At 52.0% G+C, this 18,615-nt stretch overlaps 10 protein-coding genes across 10 annotated transcripts; 4 read left to right on the top strand and 6 right to left on the bottom strand.

The window, feature by feature from the left end:
- Positions 1-82: 82 nt before the first annotated feature.
- Positions 83-2,419, top strand: BKA58DRAFT_308230 (ferric-chelate reductase; the record flags this gene model as incomplete). Its single annotated transcript, XM_046167194.1, has 3 exons — positions 83-517; positions 575-615; positions 670-2,419. 3 exons carry the CDS (start codon positions 83-85, stop codon positions 2,417-2,419), a joined length of 2,226 nt encoding a protein of 741 aa, XP_046028471.1.
- Positions 2,420-2,447: 28 nt separating this feature from the next.
- Positions 2,448-3,808, bottom strand: BKA58DRAFT_79155 (uncharacterized protein). Its single transcript, XM_046175918.1, has 3 exons — positions 3,647-3,808; positions 3,171-3,597; positions 2,448-3,111 (listed from the first exon to the last, which is right to left on the bottom strand). The coding sequence occupies exons 1-3, from the start codon at positions 3,680-3,682 to the stop codon at positions 2,477-2,479; spliced, it is 1,098 nt and encodes a 365-aa protein (XP_046028470.1). The 5' UTR covers positions 3,683-3,808; the 3' UTR covers positions 2,448-2,476.
- An 895-nt stretch (positions 3,809-4,703) lies between these two features.
- On the bottom strand, positions 4,704-6,239 carry BKA58DRAFT_307521 (uncharacterized protein; the record flags this gene model as incomplete). The annotated part of the gene is made up of 4 exons (XM_046167163.1): positions 4,704-5,016; positions 5,070-5,410; positions 5,467-6,038; positions 6,101-6,239. The coding sequence occupies 4 exons, from the start codon at positions 6,237-6,239 to the stop codon at positions 4,704-4,706; spliced, it is 1,365 nt and encodes a 454-aa protein (XP_046028469.1).
- Positions 6,240-6,554: 315 nt separating this feature from the next.
- Positions 6,555-8,131, bottom strand: BKA58DRAFT_78991 (uncharacterized protein). The gene is made up of 2 exons (XM_046175915.1): positions 7,663-8,131; positions 6,555-7,598 (listed from the first exon to the last, which is right to left on the bottom strand). The coding sequence occupies exons 1-2, from the start codon at positions 7,862-7,864 to the stop codon at positions 6,847-6,849; spliced, it is 954 nt and encodes a 317-aa protein (XP_046028468.1). The 5' UTR covers positions 7,865-8,131; the 3' UTR covers positions 6,555-6,846.
- Positions 8,132-9,888, bottom strand: BKA58DRAFT_78990 (fungal-specific transcription factor domain-containing protein). The gene has a single exon (XM_046175914.1). The coding sequence runs from the start codon at positions 9,803-9,805 to the stop codon at positions 8,399-8,401; it is 1,407 nt and encodes a 468-aa protein (XP_046028467.1). The 5' UTR covers positions 9,806-9,888; the 3' UTR covers positions 8,132-8,398.
- Positions 9,889-10,019: 131 nt separating this feature from the next.
- Positions 10,020-12,006, top strand: BKA58DRAFT_78911 (acid phosphatase PHO12 precursor). The gene is made up of 3 exons (XM_046175911.1): positions 10,020-10,519; positions 10,571-10,607; positions 10,668-12,006. The coding sequence occupies exons 1-3, from the start codon at positions 10,354-10,356 to the stop codon at positions 11,914-11,916; spliced, it is 1,452 nt and encodes a 483-aa protein (XP_046028466.1). The 5' UTR covers positions 10,020-10,353; the 3' UTR covers positions 11,917-12,006.
- A 16-nt stretch (positions 12,007-12,022) lies between these two features.
- On the top strand, positions 12,023-13,480 carry BKA58DRAFT_375604 (uncharacterized protein; the record flags this gene model as incomplete). The annotated part of the gene is made up of 1 exon (XM_046169436.1): positions 12,023-13,480. A coding segment is annotated over exon 1 (616 nt), but the record flags the coding sequence as incomplete, so codon positions are not given.
- Positions 13,481-13,550: 70 nt separating this feature from the next.
- On the bottom strand, positions 13,551-15,437 carry BKA58DRAFT_78948 (alcohol acetyltransferase). The gene has a single exon (XM_046175912.1). The coding sequence runs from the start codon at positions 15,229-15,231 to the stop codon at positions 13,783-13,785; it is 1,449 nt and encodes a 482-aa protein (XP_046028464.1). The 5' UTR covers positions 15,232-15,437; the 3' UTR covers positions 13,551-13,782.
- Positions 15,438-15,938: 501 nt separating this feature from the next.
- BKA58DRAFT_78977 (uncharacterized protein) lies at positions 15,939-17,378 on the top strand. Its single transcript, XM_046175913.1, has 3 exons — positions 15,939-16,513; positions 16,569-17,037; positions 17,102-17,378. Exons 1-3 carry the CDS (start codon positions 16,078-16,080, stop codon positions 17,328-17,330), a joined length of 1,134 nt encoding a protein of 377 aa, XP_046028463.1. The 5' UTR covers positions 15,939-16,077; the 3' UTR covers positions 17,331-17,378.
- On the bottom strand, positions 17,102-18,498 carry BKA58DRAFT_451344 (family 61 glycosyl hydrolase; the record flags this gene model as incomplete). Its single annotated transcript, XM_046174387.1, has 4 exons — positions 17,102-17,800; positions 17,848-18,075; positions 18,142-18,212; positions 18,269-18,498. The coding sequence occupies 4 exons, from the start codon at positions 18,496-18,498 to the stop codon at positions 17,427-17,429; spliced, it is 903 nt and encodes a 300-aa protein (XP_046028462.1). The 3' UTR covers positions 17,102-17,426.
- Between the last annotated feature and the right edge of the window lie 117 nt (positions 18,499-18,615).

Below are 18,615 nucleotides of genomic sequence, written 5' to 3'. Positions count from 1 at the left end.
ACATCTGATAAGATTTCACGACCCCGCCAATCTCCGACTCCGAGCTTGCGTCGCCCCATCTTGTACCTCATCGCGTCCACTCATGCGCACTTCATCGATCTCCATCATTCTGTACACTCTTACAGGTGTATCACATGCTTTGTACTCGGGGAAGTACTGCCCTTTAGCGTGCGAGACCGGCGTCAACTATGTAACCTTCAACGACACTGATCCTTCGCTTTCGAGCAAGATCCGAGGATGCCGAAGTGAGTTACGCGTCACATCACTGTATCTGTGCTTCGACGAGTTCTGCATACAGGACGGCCAAACAGAACAATGGATTGAGAACCAGAGACCCTGGTGTGAAGCACACGCGAATATCACGTTACCTGCCTTTCGCGATATTTTGGACCGATGGGCCCCTGACGGCAAGGCTAGAGTAACGCGACTGGCGGCTGAAAAGGCACTGAGGTTTCCGACCATTGATGAAGTTGTGATACCAAGTGATGAGCTTGTAAGGCGAGCTTTCACCACCATGGTACGTTACCGCCTATTACGCCCAAGAAGAACATGGGGTGCTAAATGTGGCGTACAGGAAGCGGCATTCTGGGAATACGAGATCCATCTCGTGTATGGGTAAGTCGAGCCTGTACCAATTTAGGCGCGACTTCGCTAACACAAGACTTACAGCTGGTACATGTACTACTTCTGGCTAGTAGTAGTGGTTGTTGGCGTAATGACGCGTATCCTGTCACTTCTACGCAGTGAACAGCGCCACAAGTCATACAGAATAGTTCCAGAAGTCGAATCCGGCGGGATGTCTGGATCTCGAAGTCCTGTGGTTTCCCTTCGGACATGGCTCAGGCGATACGCTACCACACCTGCCGCTTTTGGTGATCGTTGTTCTCGACCGTACGGCTGGTGTACCATCCCACCACGGATCCAGTCGCTTACCATCTTTCTTTTTGTCGTACTCAACGTTGTTCTCTGCAGCTGCTCCTACCGTCTTACCGAAGGCAACCTTTATTGGCCGAAGAAGTCGGTGCAATTTCTCCGTTTTGTATCGGATCGTACGGGGATCATCTCGCTTGCCAACTTCCCACTTGTTTGGCTCTTTGGTATGCGCAATGATCTTTTGATCTGGGTGACTGGATGGGGATTCGGTACCTACAACGCTTTCCATCGGTGGGTTGCAAGGGTTGCTACAGTACAAGCCGTAGTGCACAGTCTGGGATACACGCTGATGATACTGGAGCGCGGAGGATGGCCATCTTTTCTAAATTACTGGACGAAACACTACTTTTGGAACGGCGAACTGTCAACTATCGCCATGTGCGGTCTTTTGGCGTTCTCGTTCTACGGTATCCGCCGTGCGCACTACGAGTTCTTCCTCGTCACGCACATAGCGCTCTCGATCGCAACCCTCTGGACTATGTACTACCATGTTGAGATTTTCACTAATGGCGAGTGGAACATATTCATCTGGCCATGCGTTGGTGTCTGGGTCTTTGATCGGATTATGCGCCTCTCACGAATCTTAGCTTTCAACCGGAGCCCGCTGAGTACCAAGGCTCGGGTTACTTATGACCCCAGCAGTAATCTCGTACGTATGGAAGTCGATGGTAGTAAGAGCTTCGTAGCTCCAAGACCCGGCTCTTACTACTACATTCATGTGTTGGATGATTTGTTCTATGCACATCAGAGCCATCCGTTCACGTTGGCATATATTTCAAAAGATACGGACAATCCTCCATCTACGCCACTATCGCCACTTTCGTCGAGGCCGGAACACTCGCGTACTTCATCAGCCTCAACCACAGAGTCGGATGCACTTCTTTCGTCTAAAGCCTCAGATGCCTCATCAAACATGGTGTTCCTTGTTCGACCTTACGACGGCTTCACATCCCGATTGAAGTCACATTGTCTCTTGCATCCCAAAAGGCTCCGTGTCCTTGTGGAAGGCCCTTATGGGCACACTGTTCCTCTCCGCAGTTCACACAACATTTTGTTCGTGGTCGGTGGAACGGGTATCGCGGTCCCGCTATCACACCTAGCCCACGTCCTTTCCAGTACGTCACGCGTACGGAGCGTGAAGATTGTATGGGCAGTACGCGAGTACGCGTTCCTCACTTCTGTTCTCCGCGACTTTAGAGGCCTGTTGAGCGATGAGAGAGTCGAGATGGAAGTGCATATCACTCGGGATGATGAGGCGAAAGACGATGTAATGGGCGAAGACTTGAAGAGCGTAAGAGTCATGGCACACAGACCTGACGTGCATGAAACAGTTCATGAGGCTGCTAGAGATGCGGGCCAGCAACGTCTAGCGATTGTGGCTTGTGGGCCAGCTTTGATGGCGGATCAAGCTAGGAAAGCGAGTGTCCAGATGTTGGGTAAGGGTTATAGAGGGGTTGAGTACTTTGAAGAAAGCTTCAAGTGGTAGGGCGTTTGACATTAGATTGGTTCGATGGATTCGAATCGTCCCCAACATCGTCCCAGCTTACACATCTGCTTTCTCCTCTGTTCTCCTTAGTTCAATATACCACTCCGCGACCTCTTTCACGCTATCCTCTAACCCCCTGATCTTGTCACCATTCAGCAGCATCTTCTCCGTCATGCTTGATTCGACGCGAAATGGCATGTTGATAGGCACCTTCTGGCGTCCCACTCTAAACGCCCCAGTCTTGACCTCCTTCGCAAAGTCTCGCTCAATCATGTCCGCTACAGAGTTCCAGAGTTTGTCCCCATCTGACCCCTCCTCCACCGTCCCAGCAGCAACATACCACTTGGGCAGATTCTCGCTTTGAATCCTCCCATCTAGCGCCTCGATATGAATGCGAGCGCAGTCTTGCACATGCACGAAGCCAAACGCATACCGTGGTGCCATATCATCGAACAGCAATGCCTTGCTCTGTCGATCCATATGCGCACGCGCTTGCTCAGATGTCGTGCAGAATTCCGAAGGGCCGATGACGGTACCGGGTATGATTTGCGCAATAGAGAAAGGGAGCTCGTGGGAAGCTTGGAGATCGTCGAGGTAGGTCATACATTGGGCTTTTGCGGAGCAGTACGCGTTGTGAGGGGATTTGAGACGGGGTCGATATGCGAGGGATGTTTGCGAAACTTGAACTGCCTCTGTATCGGTCAGTAAGATGCATGGATTGAGGCGCGAGGGCAGAAGTAAATAGACGTACCGTTCAAGACGCGTTCCATACGCGTACCGAGTGTATCGCCGTCTTCCGAGTCAACAAGCCCCGCTCCGGCCTGCGTGAATACCATCCTCTTCACTGTACCAGACTTTCGCCCTGCTTCTATCAAGCCCTTCGTCGACCTGATGTACGGATGGTAGATGTCGTTATCAGGATCTAGATGTAGCATCGGCCATGCTCCTGCTATGTGCACAACATAGTCGACACCCGCAACAGCTTCATCGTATGCTCCTTCGACCGCATTGTCTGGCACGGCGACATATTCGAGTAGGTCGAGGTAGGGCTGCACAGAGGGCCCGGATTTGATCGTTTCGATGGCGGAGGAGCGGCGCACGATGCAACGAACTCGATAGCCAGTTTGCAGCGCGTAGACCACGCAGGCATAACCTATTGTACCATTTGCGCCTGTTATCTAGATACCCCGTCAGTCCTGTTGTGCTGAGGATGTAGGGTTGACCTACAGCGACAAGGCCTCGAGCTCCGCGATCGGCTGTCATGCTTCAGTTCCGCGACAGTAGAATTTCCCAATCTCGCGAATACTTCAGGCTTGAGTCAGAAGCTTGGAAATACATGGTTGATATAGGGAAACATTCGAGTCTTACTAAAATTCTTGCGGATGGAGTGCAGCTTAGATGAATGGGAGGGCAAGTCGGGCCAAGCCGTTCCGAGCAGCGTTCCGACATCCCTCGGCATTCAGCGATGTTGAGCTTGTCGTCATCGGATCTTCCTCCACCAACACTCCTAATCCACGCGATCATTGCGCGAAGGAGGCTTTATTAAGCCTAACTTGCCTTCTTTTCATATGACAGATGACTCGGATATTGGCTGAAGATACTCATATTGGAACACGGCAACACGCAATCGCAAAGATGTCCTCATGTCACCATGAGAAGCTCAACATCATCATCGTACGCTCCCGAACCCACGCGCGTTTTGTATCACGAGCATAAACTGGCACCGCTAGACAGGCTGGAGCTTCTTCAGCCGGCATTGCCACAGTCCTCGCTCTCAGAGCACCTCCCACACGCGCGCACAATGCCACGCTCCTCGAACGGAACTCGACCGCACTCGTCCACAACCAAGGTGCTGGTATCGTTGCAGGAGGCGATAAGCGCATATCATTTAAGCATTATAATAGATGTAATCGCGGCTTGGCTGTTGCCACGACTCGAAGGCAGCAGTTGAACAAAATGGCGAGGTTATCTATTAAGAGGACATGGAGCAAAACATGACAAGTTGGCATATGGCATGCTACATGCCCATACAACGGCAAGCAGTATTAAGGCACGCTTTCATGCTATAAGTTTGGCGGATACGATCGACGGTACAGTAAGCCGCAGGGAGCGGAGGTAGGACACATAGCAGAGGGAAGCATGAACTTCGGCAGTTCTAATTAGCATCAACATTTGCCGCTGGACGCCCATACATATACATCGAGAAGAGATGTTCCCAGCATGGCCAATCGATAAGCTGAAGTGGCCACAATAATAACGCGGCATTTTGCAAGCTTTCCCTCTTTTAGGACCAGTCGCCTTCGTCCTCCACCACTTCGCCACGTTCCGAGGCCCCCAGCAGCTCGCGGACGGTCCAAGGTCTGTACTTGTATCCCGGCGGTGTGTTCGTGTTCAAGAACTCGACACCCGTGTCTAGATGTTCCGCACACTTGTGATAGTTGTCGTAAACATACTTCTCGGGGTTGTGATAGACCAACCAATCTCCGACCATCTTGTGCTGCTTTTTCGGCGCCGTCTTCTCGTCTTTCCAGTCGGTGTTGTGAAAGACCTCACGATTCTTGAATCCTAGCTTCTGCGCGCAGGACACTCGCTCGAACCTACAATTTTGAGGTTAGTCGTTGATGTTTCCCCGCGATCCATATCGGCATACCTTAGCTTGTTATGCACCTTGGTCGCAAGCGCAACGTTTTGCTTCCCGGCAACATGTAGACAGGCTGCTAGCGAGTACGCGTCTTCCATCGCCATCGTGCCGCCACTGAACGACGTAGGCAAGAAGGGATGGGCTGCATCGCCCAGCTGCACGACATGACCACCTTTCGATACCCACTGCGGCTGTGGATCACGCCACATCAGCTTCCAGTCGAGCACCTGATTGTTCGGTGTCGCCCTGATCACCTCCGTAATAAGAGGATCCCAATCCTTTACAACATCCAAAATCTTATCCGTGGACGTGGTTTTCGACCAGCTCTCTGTTGCCGTACCGTTTTCATCCTAACAGACGTTAGCAACGATCAATAAGGAAGGGCAATGAAGCAGCGACTACAAACCTTGCAAGTCAATAGATAGCACAACTCGCCCTTGTCACAGGAAAGAACCATATGCGCGCCTGGACCAATATACATGAAACCACGGTGATCGTGACCCAGAAACTCCCTCGCAACGAGGGGATACTTGTCTATGGCCGGCCCAGCAGGAAAAGAAGTCCGGTAGACAACAAAGCCAGAACTAATCGGCTTGTCTCTATTCCCGTCGATGATCTCGCGGGACCTAGAGCCTACGCCATCTGCAGCTACAACCACATCTGCAGTTATCCTCTGACCGCTTTTGAGAACAACACCGCCTGATGTGTTTGACTCGAAGTATGCATCCACTTTCGCTTCGTACGTTATGGGTATACCGAGCTCTTTGACGTAGGTATTCAGTAAATTGTGCAGTCTCTTCCGGTAGATGTTCAAAGACGGATTTGCAGAGTCGCCAGGAGCATGGTGTTGGATAAATGTGCCATCGTATTTGCGCAGGTCAAAGGTTGGTGGCGATGCGAGGGCTCTGACACGTTCTGAGAACCCTGGCCATTCCTTAGGCGTTTCGAGTGCTGAACTGGTGATCATAATAATTTCACCTGTTTTGTGTTATGTCGATTCGTCGAGAGGTCGATGGTGAGTGGAATGAAAAACTACATACCCGAGTATTGACCTTCATTATTCCGTTCAAGAACGCGCACATTGTGTCCTTTGCGGTAGGCCTCGATTGCAAAGCTGAGTCCACCGATGCCGCCTCCTACTACGAGAACGTCGATACCCGTTCGTGGTTCTCGTTCCATTTGGGGTTTCTGGATGCCTGACATGTTGGATGCTATTGTCTTGTTTGATGTGGCATTTTCTTCGCATGGATATACTTATACAGTTCTCACACGCCTCAAGATTTTCATCGTAAACGGCACAACAGCATACCGGCGGGCGAAAGACTACGGACGGTTGAGGCGGATAGGCCCGACAAAAAGTTGTTGACAGGTGAGCGTTGATCGACCGGCGGGCCCTGCCTGTCCAGAAGAGTGCGGTATTGTATTCGTTCGCAAATGTCCCTTCCGGCGTCCCGAAGCTAGCTTCTCTTAAGCTTCTTAGGCATATGGCTATGCGCATGAATCAAGGCCAAGTACGAATATCTCCAGTAATGGCGGCGAACATGTCTACGTTGGGTGCCAAGAGATGTTGTACATCATGTCCGATGGTTTGTACAAACGCGGGCCCACATGGTAGTGGCAACATCGGACTCTTCTGCACACGGTCATGCGAGCAGAGATTGTGGGATGAGTATCAGCGCAACTCTAATTGAAACCAACATCAGACCAGTATGTGATGTCGACAGTTGTGACTGACAAAGCCGATACCGCGAAGACATTCCTCACATCGGGTCTACTGGGAAATGAACTACGTTTGCATCTGTTTCTGCATCTCCTGTACGACGACCGCTTGAACCTCGCGCATGTGCTTACCCACTATCGCGCCGCCGTATCCACCTTCCAGATCATCGAGAATGTCTTCGCTACCCTTGGGGAAGATGCCTACGCTTCTTCCACACAACTCTTGAACCGAAGCAAGCCTCATCACAGCATCCACAACTCTGTCCATGGATACAAATCCTACGATGTTAAGAACAGCGCCGTTGTCCTCTACGAAGTCAGCTTGCTTGGCGATGCCGGTATCCACGTACCAGGGCGCAACAAGATTGATGCGGATCGAAGAGTGCATGGCGCGCTCGCGCAGGCTGTACAGAAGTCCTCGAACACCGAACTTGGACATGCTGTATGCAGTGCTATATGGATATCCAATGTAGGCTGCGAGCGAGGCGATCAGAACGATGCTGGGCTTGAAAGCTGTTGCTGCTGCGCGCGGGAGGCGGAAGTAATGTAGTGCTAGATAGCAGGTATTGTATACTGCCTGAAGGTTGACGGACACGCAAGCAAAGCTTGGAGGAGGTGGTGATACATCTCCTGGGTTGGGCAACGTGGCAGGCACCATGTCGAAGAGGTTCTTTTCGGCAAGGATACCAGCATTTGGGATCACCACGTCAATCTGCCCATTTCCAAAGTGTGTTGCAGACTGGAACATGGAGGCTTGGTCTTCGTAGGATGTAACGTTGCATTGTACAAACTGCACCCTGAGCCCTCGAATGTTTAGATCTGTAGAGGTGGAAGTGCCAAGTCAGTATGTGCCTCACGTGCTATTCACAAAGCCAGAACTTACCCTGGATGACGCCCCCAGCCATATCGTGTAGATCAGCCATGGTGACCATTGCGCCTGCTTCAGCCATCTTTATCGCGCAGGCTAAACCAATGCCAGATGCTGCGCCAGTGATAAGCACTGAACGATCTTTTAGGTTGGATGTATCCAGTACACTGTTAAAGTCGATGGGAGTGGCCATCGTTGGAGTAGCGGTGTTCGCCATGTTGATCAAAGAGTGGCACGTAGAAGGTTATAGGCGTGAAGAATGATGCGATCCGTCGAACGATATCGCCTGGTAGATGAGTGGAGAATCGACGGCGCGCAAACGCTACGCAGCAGAATGCAAAAGTGGATAGCGAGAGGCTACAAAGCGGGGAAGGCGGCCAAGCAACCAGTGACGCTGGGCATAGCTGAGGACCCCCATCGTTTCCCAAAGAGACACATGCGAGCAAATGGGGGCAAAGTTCAACATCTCGATGGGGGCTGCAGGAGGAGGCGGGGTTTGCCAAGATACAGTATGTCATGCGGGGAAGGGGCTACTCCATCTCCAAACACACCCTGCCCGGGCAATTATTATATTCCCGTTGAGTGAGCATCGATCACGAGCGAGTCGATGAGTATTCTTTTACAGCGGATGTGTCCGATGCAAGATGCGCGAGCGAGGTTTTAAGCCGGAACGTAGGCATGGCATTCCGCCAGAGCGTTGTGTTTGATCGGAGCAAAACGTGCTTCTGAGGAGAGTTGCATCGGGATCGCATCAACCCAAAGTAAACGACCAGTTCCACTCTCTTACCACCTCTTCCCAGTCCCTTCTTTGACCACCTTCAAGCTTCGGTCGCCACACTTCTTTCAGCACCTTTTGAACACATTCAACGTTCTCGTAGCGATTCCTATTCTGGATATCCTCTAGCCTTTGGAAGCACTTCTCGATGGCCGCTTCATCGTCTAGCTCGGCTCCAGCGAGGAAGATTGGGTAGAGTAAACTTGACTCTGCGGCGCTTCCCGGTGGTATGCGAGCAATAAACTCCATCGCGCGTGAGGCACAGCCCGCGATATTGGCAGAATGGCTTGGCGAGGTGCGGTAGAGCTGAATGAGAGCTGCTAAACGATAGGCTTCTGCAAGGGCGATGAGGTCGAGAGCTATGGGAGTATCGACGCCAAGTGCAAACGGGTTGTCGTAAGCCCAATTCTGTATACCCTTCTCGATCACGTTGAAAGACGCTTCGGTAGCGAGAGGAAACGCGGAACTCGAAGAGGTGACATACTGTATCCGTGAAATCAGGTCGCATAGCTGGTATGAGATGCCCATGAGCGGGTCGATTGTGCCTGGCATTAGGGCGGCGCTGATTGGTATCAAGCCCTGCTCTGCCGAACAGGCCTTTCCGGCGTTTGACACCCGCGCCATGAGCGAAGCAGAGGCGAAGTGGTAAGTGAAGTGTCGATGCAGAGAATCAACTTCGACACAGTCCATGATGCTCTGTTCCGGAGTGAGCGCACTAAGTATCCGTTGCACACTCTTCAATTGCGATATCCATCTCGTAGTTTTGACACCGTTGAGTGCTTCTAGTCCTACCAGGATGAGGATCACCGCGGTAACCTGGTAGGTATCCTCTGGCAATCCACCCGACGGGTTCAAGCGCTCCTTGATGAACTGATAGCATTTCCTCTCGTGGCGGGAGGATACGGCGCGAAGATGTTTGGCGCGGTCTGCGTCCTGGCTTCGCCTCGCCAACTGAGCAGAAGATATAGCCAGGATAGCGTCAAGCATACCTTCGATCTGGAAAGACCAAGGCATGTAGAGGCTGGTGTAGAAACTCGTTGCAATAGGTGCTACTTGGACACTGGGTACAAACGCCTCGATGTAATACTGCAATAGATGCATCCTCTCCGCTCCTTCGTCGCCCGGTAGTGCATCCCATGGATCAAGAGACGAGCGCAGTGGGACTGTAATCTGGCGCTCCGGACTCTTTGAGCTTGACTGGGACGAAGACGATTCCGAAACGATGCTTCGTGGAGTTTGCCATTCGCATAACAGGTTGAGGCGTTTGCAGTTGGCACACTGAGGCTGGGCGCTATCGCACCTCTTCCGCCGGGTTCGGCATGTAAGGCAGCCCGTCCGTGACCTTGGCGCGAATTTGCGTTGACGCGGCTTCGATTCAGCCATGATCTGATGGATAGAAGTGCTGAGAAGAGCTTGATTCGGATAGTCACCGAGGGGGCATGGAGACGTGCATCGTTACGGGTGTGTTATTGGCAAAGATAGCTGAAGATTGAGTCAGTCAGATGCCGCGATCGCGGGTGCGGTATCGATAAGGCATGACTAATCGGAGCATGCACCTCCGAAGGGCGACACATGCATGGTCATCTACTGCTATCAACCCACATCAACCGCAGTTCACGCGAAGCTCGGGTCAAAACCATCGTATTTTGGATGCGCGAAGGATCGCATCCTACAATGGAGTTCCTTGGCCGCTGTGGCAGACCGCGCCTCCATGCGAAGAGACCACCCACGTCGTCGATGGTCCCACGTGCAGCTGGTTCCTGAGCATCCTTACCGCCTTAGGAAGCATCGCCAGAACTCATCTCCGAGGCTAAAGCAGGTGCTGAACTTGACAACACCACGATCAATCCAGATGTCGGGTATAAAGATGATAGGTGTGCGCTCTATTCCTATCTGCAGTTCGGAGCGTACTTCATTTCTTAACGATAACCATGAAGCTTCTTGCTCTTTCTCTCGCCGCTAGCAGTGCTGCTGTTGCAGCTCAAGACAACTTCGATGTCTTCCAGCATATCGGTGGCAACGGACAATGGTTCCCCGGCGAAGAGGTGACGGGCATTTCGTCCGATATACCCACAGGATGCAAGGTCGATTTGGCCGGTAGGGCAGCTTGATTTCGCGACTGAGGAATGCCAGACTAAGAACATATAGCTTTCTTCTCCCGTCACGGCTCGCGGTTCCCAGACCGGTAACTACTGCACGCGCTGCACATGAGGCATAGGCTGATTTTGTTTCTTTACCTTTATAGTGGCGCCTACAATGGGTGGGTCGAATTCGCCGATTACATCCAAGCCGCCGGAGACATCACCATCACCGACGAGAAACTCGCATTCCTCGCATCCTGGAAGCCGGTCCTCTCAGACCCGGACGCTCAAATCGCCAATCTGAGCCCGACCGGTTGGAAGGAGCTACACGAGATGGGTACAACGTGGCGCCTTCGTTACCCCGACCTGTACAAGTACAACACCGCCTTTACTATGTGGGCAAACTACTATACGTCTGGTCCACGCGTTCGGGACAGCGCACGCTTGTTCGCTCAAGGTTTCGTGGGGCCCAACGCAACAGACCTCACTACCATCTATGCTCTCAACGCGAGCGACCCTGCCAGTTGGGGCAACACTCTTGCTCCCAGCGATCTGTGCAAGGCCTACAATGACGCGGGTGGAGGTCCTGCCAAGGAGACGTGGGACTCTATATACCTTCCTCCGATTACCGCCAGGCTCAACGGGAAGATCCAAGGCCTGAACCTTACAACGAGTCAAGTCGACCAGATACCCTACTTGTGTGGATTCGAGACCCAGATCACCGGCCGTCGAAGCCCCTTCTGCGACATCTTCACGGAGGAAGAGATCTTGCAGTACGAGTATGCGCAGGATTTGCGTTATTGGTACGGCACCGGTCTGGGATCCGATATCGAGAAATACCAGATGTTGCCTATCGTTGACATGACTGTGCAACGCTTTGTCGATGGTCCAGACGCAACCTACAAGACGGGCAATGGTACTTTTGTCCCTCCAAAGATCATGGCCAACTTCGCAAATGATGGTCAAATCAACCAGCTGGCCGCTGCGATCGGTGTTTTCGACAACCAACAGCAGCTTCCTGGTAACATGTCGTTACCGGACCGGCTCTTCCGCTCCTCACAGGTCGTGAAGATGCGCGGAACTGTTGCATTCGAACGTCTCTCCTGTCCTGCTGCTGCCCACAATAGCACATACGGCTCTGGCTATGCAACCAACTACAATGGCACCGCCACTGAAGAAACTTTCATGCGCATCCGCATCAACGAGGTTGTCTACCCTGTTGTTGACTGCACCAGTGGTCCTGGCTCATCTTGCCCGCTGTCTCAGTACCAGGATATTATCAAGGCGAAGCGTGCAGAGGCCGGTGACGTGACCAAGCTGTGCAACATGACGGGCGAAGGCCTTGCTACACAGCCAAAAGCAACATTTTTCTTCGACAATACCCTTCCGTGGCAGACAGTTGTTAAGCCCTAGATACAAATTCAGGTGTTTGATCGCCCAGGATGATGAAATCCATCGCTGATGTTCCTACGTATGCTTCCGTGCCGCTTGATGTGTTTTTGTGCCGCAACCAGGTTGTTGTCAACGTTGTGCAATTGACGTGGGCCGCACTCTCTATTACAAGCAGGGTCGAGTTGCTGAGATCGCAGGACTCAACGTGCCTCGCATTCATAGAGCGGCTTCGGCCACCGACGATTGACATGTACAGGGCGCGCGCATTCGTCACTAGGACGCGCCAACCCCACTTTCCAACCATGAATCGCGCCTGTGCACAGGGCGCACGCCCTACACCCAAACGTCCCTCTTCCGCTCTTCACGCAAGCCAACCTGCACATCATGCAAGACAGATCACCAACAAGAGCTTCAGAATCGTACGGCGCGATCCTGCGGCGTCGTTGGCATGTGTCGATGTGACCTGGCTCTCGTACAATCAGCCTTTTATACCCGTGCCTCAGGAGTACAACGCTCGCACCGCGCATCTGTTGCTACCCGTCGGGAAGTTCACATGCACTAGCGTCTTCTGGGAGAAAGTGGCTTCAGCGCAAGTCTCTCATTGGACCCGTCTGGCGCAATGCTGGCGTCAAACTGTCTCCACATTGCGCCTCTCAGGCGTATGGTCATGTTTTCGACAAGCAAAGCCGCTGAAACAAGCCTCCCACGCCTTTCAGGTCAATTACCGAAACAGTCAGCACCGCGACGGCAAAGTCATGTTGGTCCATGGAGTCATAGAGTGTGCGATTCTCGGATGTCTGAATCGGTACAGTGGCCTGAGCTGCAGGGCGAGTATAAAGATGGTGATGTACGCAGCTGAAGTGATCTAGACATTACCAGCACATTCTTCTTCTTCTTACAAAGTGGGCTCAAACAAACCGACAGACTTGGTACCGGTCCCACAGAAACGAAAAAGCACCCTGATCCACTGTAATCAAACGAGTACGTTTGCCATCATTCTCGAGACGCAAGCTTCAAGTCGGCATCGAAAGCGGCGTATTCAGCAAGGCTCACATACACACCACTACACCGCCTCTATAGCCATCTGAATCATAAGAAACACGCTCAAGTTCTTACATATTGAAGATGTCAGGCTCTTCCGCAACGACTCCTCGCACCTCTTTCGAATACATCAAGACATCAGCCAAGGCATCTTCATCATCAACATCTGTTGTTTCGTCATCAGCATCTACACTGAAGGAATCGAGCAAAGCTCGGGGCCTCTGGAACTCCATCAAGCGGCACGCGAAAGATCACCATGAGGGCATGAACGCAGCATACGCTGCATACTATGGCTCAGGCGCGAACGCGAACGGACGAGGGCAGGAAGTCTGGGAATATCGAAGAGGAAGCAACCAGGGAACGACAGATATGAAGCGGTAACAGTGATAGGTGTTTTGGCATGGTTCCGCGTTTCCGGGTCGGATACAGCAGCCTCGGCATGCTGCAAGAGGCCCATGTGCTTCGATTTTGTTTACTAGGGCGGGTATTCAGCATTGGAGTTGATGCGCATATACCTATTCTCTTCCTTGATGTACTATGTTTAGTCGAATTGTATGATGGCTCTTAGTCACTTTATGTTGTGACCTCGCTGAACAAAACAGCGGTATGTGACTCGGCTCACAGGTGAAGTGCTGATGTAAGACTTCCAGCTCAGGACAACCCGTCAGTCAGTATGACGACATCATGCAATCGTGGCCTTTCCTTAGACCCTCTTTGTGTTCGCCTTGGAGAGCGTGCTATGGATTATCCTTGTGCTTCATCGGTGCATAGGCGTTGAAACTATTATTACTACGCAGACCAGCGGATACAAAAGATACAGCCGCCTCCAACTTGCAACTATTTTATCTACTCCTGGCTCCCTTCTACTAAATCTTCGATCCCAGTCCTAACTCCCTCGATGATATCCCGCATGAGCTGCTCTTCCACAGCATCCTCAGCCCAGCAAAAGTTCAACGTCGCGTTTCCATCGCCACCTGTTACAACATTGAGTTTTAAAGCATTGGCCACAACATTGGGAGATTGGCTGAACACCATTCGACCGACGGTCCATACCCCTGCACTCTGTGTATGCTTCCATACTCCTGCACTGGACAGTTCTGCTGCAGAATTGCGAGGCTTATTTAATTTGTCGAGGAAGTGCTGCTGCATAGAAGAGATGTATCTCAGCAGCGCAACGGGGTTGTCGGTGCCAGACTTGGCGACTTCTGTGGATATTATGGATTTCACCGCGCGTGCAGTGTCCCATGAGAATTGCTGTAAGACACCATGTCCTGCTGAATCTTTGAGTTTAGATTCTCGAATTGCGACGCGCTCGTGAAGGTACGCATATTCGGCAATTGTCATGGTCATCTGCTGTTCTTCCACGTTCAAGAATCTCTTTATCGATATCGGGCCTTCAATCTGAAGCCTCTCACAGTCTTCTGCTGGGAGGCAGGTGAAGAGTGACGCGGCGAGAAGGCATTGCAGCGTTGCTGTTACGCTTGTCTTTTCGGATCGGCTAACCTGAGCCAGCTTATCTGTAGTCGCTTTCGACAAGACGAGCGTGCGATAGCGCGGTGGCGGAATCGGCGTAGCGTTCGGCTGTATAGGGTTGCCCGCCCATAGTTTCGGAGGTCGCTTTGCGAATACTGAAGGTAACAAGGCACCAAGAATGGCCTTAATGAAGTAAGGCCACGTTATTGTCATTGGATGCAAGTCCTCTAATTGCGGCGCTAGATCCGCAGATGAAGACTTGACAATCGTATCTGCGATGCCTTCCGGAGTGTTGAGGCCAGCCAGGAATGATCTGTGAAATGAGAAGGCTGACGTTCCGTCTGCTAGCGCATGGTGCCAAATCCACGTCGCCGTGAACTTGGATATGTCGTGTGGTGAAGTCAAGACCAGTAACCGCCAGAAAGGCTTCGAACCTAGGTCGTCCTTGAAATCGCGGCTATGCTGCTGTACTAGGTATCGATCGAGCTCTTCGTCCGCCTCGCCATCGTTTGGGAATGCTGTCTTTCGCTCGTATATCTCTACGCAGGTGCGTAGATCGATCTCAGGGAGTTGCGCGAAATATACGTTGGGATAGGATTGATCTTCATTCAGCGTAACAGTTGTCAGGACCGGGTGCTGAGCAATAACTTTTCGGAGCGCAGTATAGATTCGCACTTCGAGCGATGATTGAGGGTTCTTTGATGCCACATATTCTGCGGTAAAGCCAACGTTCTTGTAGAAACCGAGATGGTGTCGCGCGGTGCTGTATGTTTCTAGTCTGCCGCATGGGCGCAGCTTCTTGAGGTTGGGAAGGTCGGCCATTCTGTACAGGCACGAGCGGCTCTGAGGCAATAGGAAAACTCATGGGCATCGCAGCATCCTATAGACAACATGTAGATCTGTAAATGCCTCACACTCGCAAGGGACGCCGCAAGGGGAATGGAGGGATTGCCAATGCGAGTACTGACTCGTGTCGCAACTCAACAGAGGACAGCACGGCGAGAGCTCTTACTCCATCATGGAGAGTCGGACGTGCATCGCTGGGAAATTCGACCTACCAGTCTCGTATACCTGTGGCTAGTGATACCGATGGTGTAGTGTTGATGCATTTGTTGTGGCATCGAACGCCGCCAAGATCAGGCAGGTGCTCTTAGCTTCTTGACGGAATCATTCCCGGTTTTCCTACCTAGGTACGTTCGTGCATCGTAAAACACGACCAACACGAGCAACCCCCATGACGACAGAGTCGCGATGCGCGCCTGACAATCCAACGGAGGGCTTCTTGGCTAGCTTTTATCCTCCTACCACAGGGCTGAAGGGATCAATTCAACCCCAAAGATGGGGACACGACTTGCGCAAGCATGCACCAACGGCGTGGGCTCAACATTAACCGGGGGCCAAAAGGACTGATGGGGCAAGCACCATACCTTTAGCGGCATGACACCACATCAACGGGATCTAGAAGGTCCTCGTATCTGAGAAGGCCCTCTAACCGGTAGGATGAGTTCCCCAATCACGGCAGTCCTCCAGAAAATGTATGCCTCCCGGCTTCAGCCTCGGATCGCCATAGCTCCAGTCACAGGCAGGCCGTGACTTTGATATAGAGAGAGCGATACGAGTAATGCTTCACACGGCGAGTGCATCGCTGTCCCGCCTTTACTGGCCACCATGGCTCCCTACCCGACGCCTCTAAAGGCAACATTTACGCTGGATGCACGACAGGACTGGAACCTGGAGCCACGATCAACAGACAATGAGTCACCACCGTCCAAGAGTCCAACAGAAGAAAGAGCTGCTGCCTCGATGTTCATTGGTATATGTCTGGCCGTTACTTTTGTACTCGCAGCGCCCATAGTATGGGTATGGCTTGCGGATCGAATCAGAAGGCGGAAACTCGATCCCTTCAGGAAACTTAGGGATCTGGAGCGCGAAGGGAAACGCCCCGGAATTGATCCACCTCCTTATGTCAAAGCACCGCCCAAGGATTCGATATGGGCGAGGCAGGAGAAGTATGCAACCAAGAAACCGCCGAGAGCCATCACGGCCGACCAGATTCTAGGCATCGACAAGCGATCCTACCTGCGACGCATCATCCCTCAGAGTGGTTGGTCAGCTCCCTGATTTGTCTTGGAGCGTCCACTGATATGTAGCTATAGAAGGATCGTCACAACTACTCACCGTAGCGCCTGCACACTTTGGCTGGGCTAGACAAGCCGCCACTTCTTCTGGGGACGAGCAATACATCAGCCCATGGGACGCAGAACATACCCCAAATCCAGTCATCTTTCCATGGCTCCAGAAGAAACGACCATTCCAAAATGATATCAACAGCGCAAGTTCGGAGAGACTGCAGGTCATGGCCATGAGCAATACCTCATCACCACTTTTAGTCTCACCAGCGGGGTCCTCGGCATATGCTCAAACTGACAACCCCTTCCTTGACTCCCCTACAGACTACACAAGCTCTCCACCTGATAGTGAGAAATCTTACGAACCTTCAGAACCGGCTCCAAAAGAGCGTCCGGCGTCCAACCAAATGAGCGATCAAGCGCAAAACTCCGATGGGTCTTTGAGCTTTTACAGATGTGACACATGTCAAACGACATACCATTCGCAAGGGCAGTTGAAGTAAGTCGCCAGCCTGGCATTTCACTCGCAAAAGTTGAAAGGTCTAGAGCTAACACACCCTTAGTGTACACTTGAACCGCAAGCACCGACGGCGGTATCGATGCAGGCATTGCGATTCAGCTTTCGCACTTAAAGCTGATCTTAAAAGACATGAGCGCGGCGTTCATAAGGACATGTACGCAACGCAAACGTTTTATTGTCCAAATCCCACGTGTGCAATTCCCGAAAAGAAGTTTACGCGTAGGGATAATTTCGAAAGGCATGTGCGAAGATGTCGTAGTCGCGAGACTTGATGGGTAGAAATGATTAAGATATGAGTAGTATTCCGAAATGCCTTCATTATCCGGTCGCAGTACAACTGCATACATTACAGCATCTCGGCGGACATGCTACGGCACGCATTGTGAGTAATGCTCGCTGCTTACTTTACATGTCCCTTGCGCACAGGTTGTTGGACCAGTCCATGTGGTGCCACCACACTGCGCGTATAGTGCGGCTCCCGTAGCCGGCGCTTCTGGTGCTGGAGCTGGTGTGGAGCCACTGCCACCATCTTGCCCAGCCGCACAGGTTAACGGCGCAGGCCCTGGAATGGAATAGGCCTTGCCACCCATGTAGGGCTTCCCAGTGGTGTCATAGATACTGATTTGGATACCGGGGTCGTTGGCTTTGTAAGCACCAGGGAAAGAGACGAAGTTGGAGCCCTTGTTTGTGCCACTACCCGAGACGCGGATCTGTGCGCATTCCATGTAGAATTGGGCGCCGCCTGTTGGAAATCAGCAGTTTGATAGTATGATGGCCTAGACTCATTACCTTGGGTCGAAGCGCTGTGGAGGGCGATGAGCTCGACACGCAGCAAATAGTCGCCCGGAGCAACGCAAGTAGGCATGTTGAAGTAATGCCAACCTCCGTTCGCAATCATGGTGTCCACAGCCCATTTTCCGTTACTCAGACCGTCTTGTGCAACCTTGAACCATTGAAGGCCCGTGGTACCAGTAGTTGCGGCATTGTCTACCTTGGCAAGGTAGTATTGTATCGGCCCTGCAGTGGATACATTAGCTATCTGCTTCTACATAACCGAGAGAGTTATCATAACGCGCCATCTACCTTTGTGGCTCGCAGCAATAGGATTATCGGGATCGTTAGCACCCTGCTTCCCACCTATAACGTGTCCCCACCTGTTCATCGAAGTCAGTGTACGTCTCCAATACAGTCCGTATATCGGAGTTCCCACCATGCGCCGACTTTTGCTCCAGCCGGAATGCTTATCACAGTGCTATCTGTATGCTTGATGTCTTTGTTGCAAGCGAAAGCCGCGTCGTTGACATTTGTGATAGGGTAGTCAGAATCTGGGGCGCGGACGCCCTTCAGTTGACCCTGTTCCACACCGTTGACAGAGACTTTCTGAAAAATGGTATGGGCCGAGACAACACTTGCCAGCGCGATGAGCAGAAGGTTCTTCATGTTAGAAGAGTGGATTGTGGTAGGGGCTTAAGACTTGCTAGAGTGGATGGGAGCGCAGTGAAGTATCATCCAAGATAATGATAGTCATCATGTGTTATCATGGATTATATGAGCTAA

Source organism: Alternaria rosae (assembly GCF_020736505.1).
Source record: "Alternaria rosae strain MPI-PUGE-AT-0040 chromosome Unknown BKA58scaffold_2, whole genome shotgun sequence".
In the NCBI taxonomy this organism is placed as follows: Eukaryota; Fungi; Ascomycota; class Dothideomycetes; order Pleosporales; family Pleosporaceae; genus Alternaria; species Alternaria rosae.
This window is presented reverse-complemented; position numbering and strand designations above follow the sequence as displayed.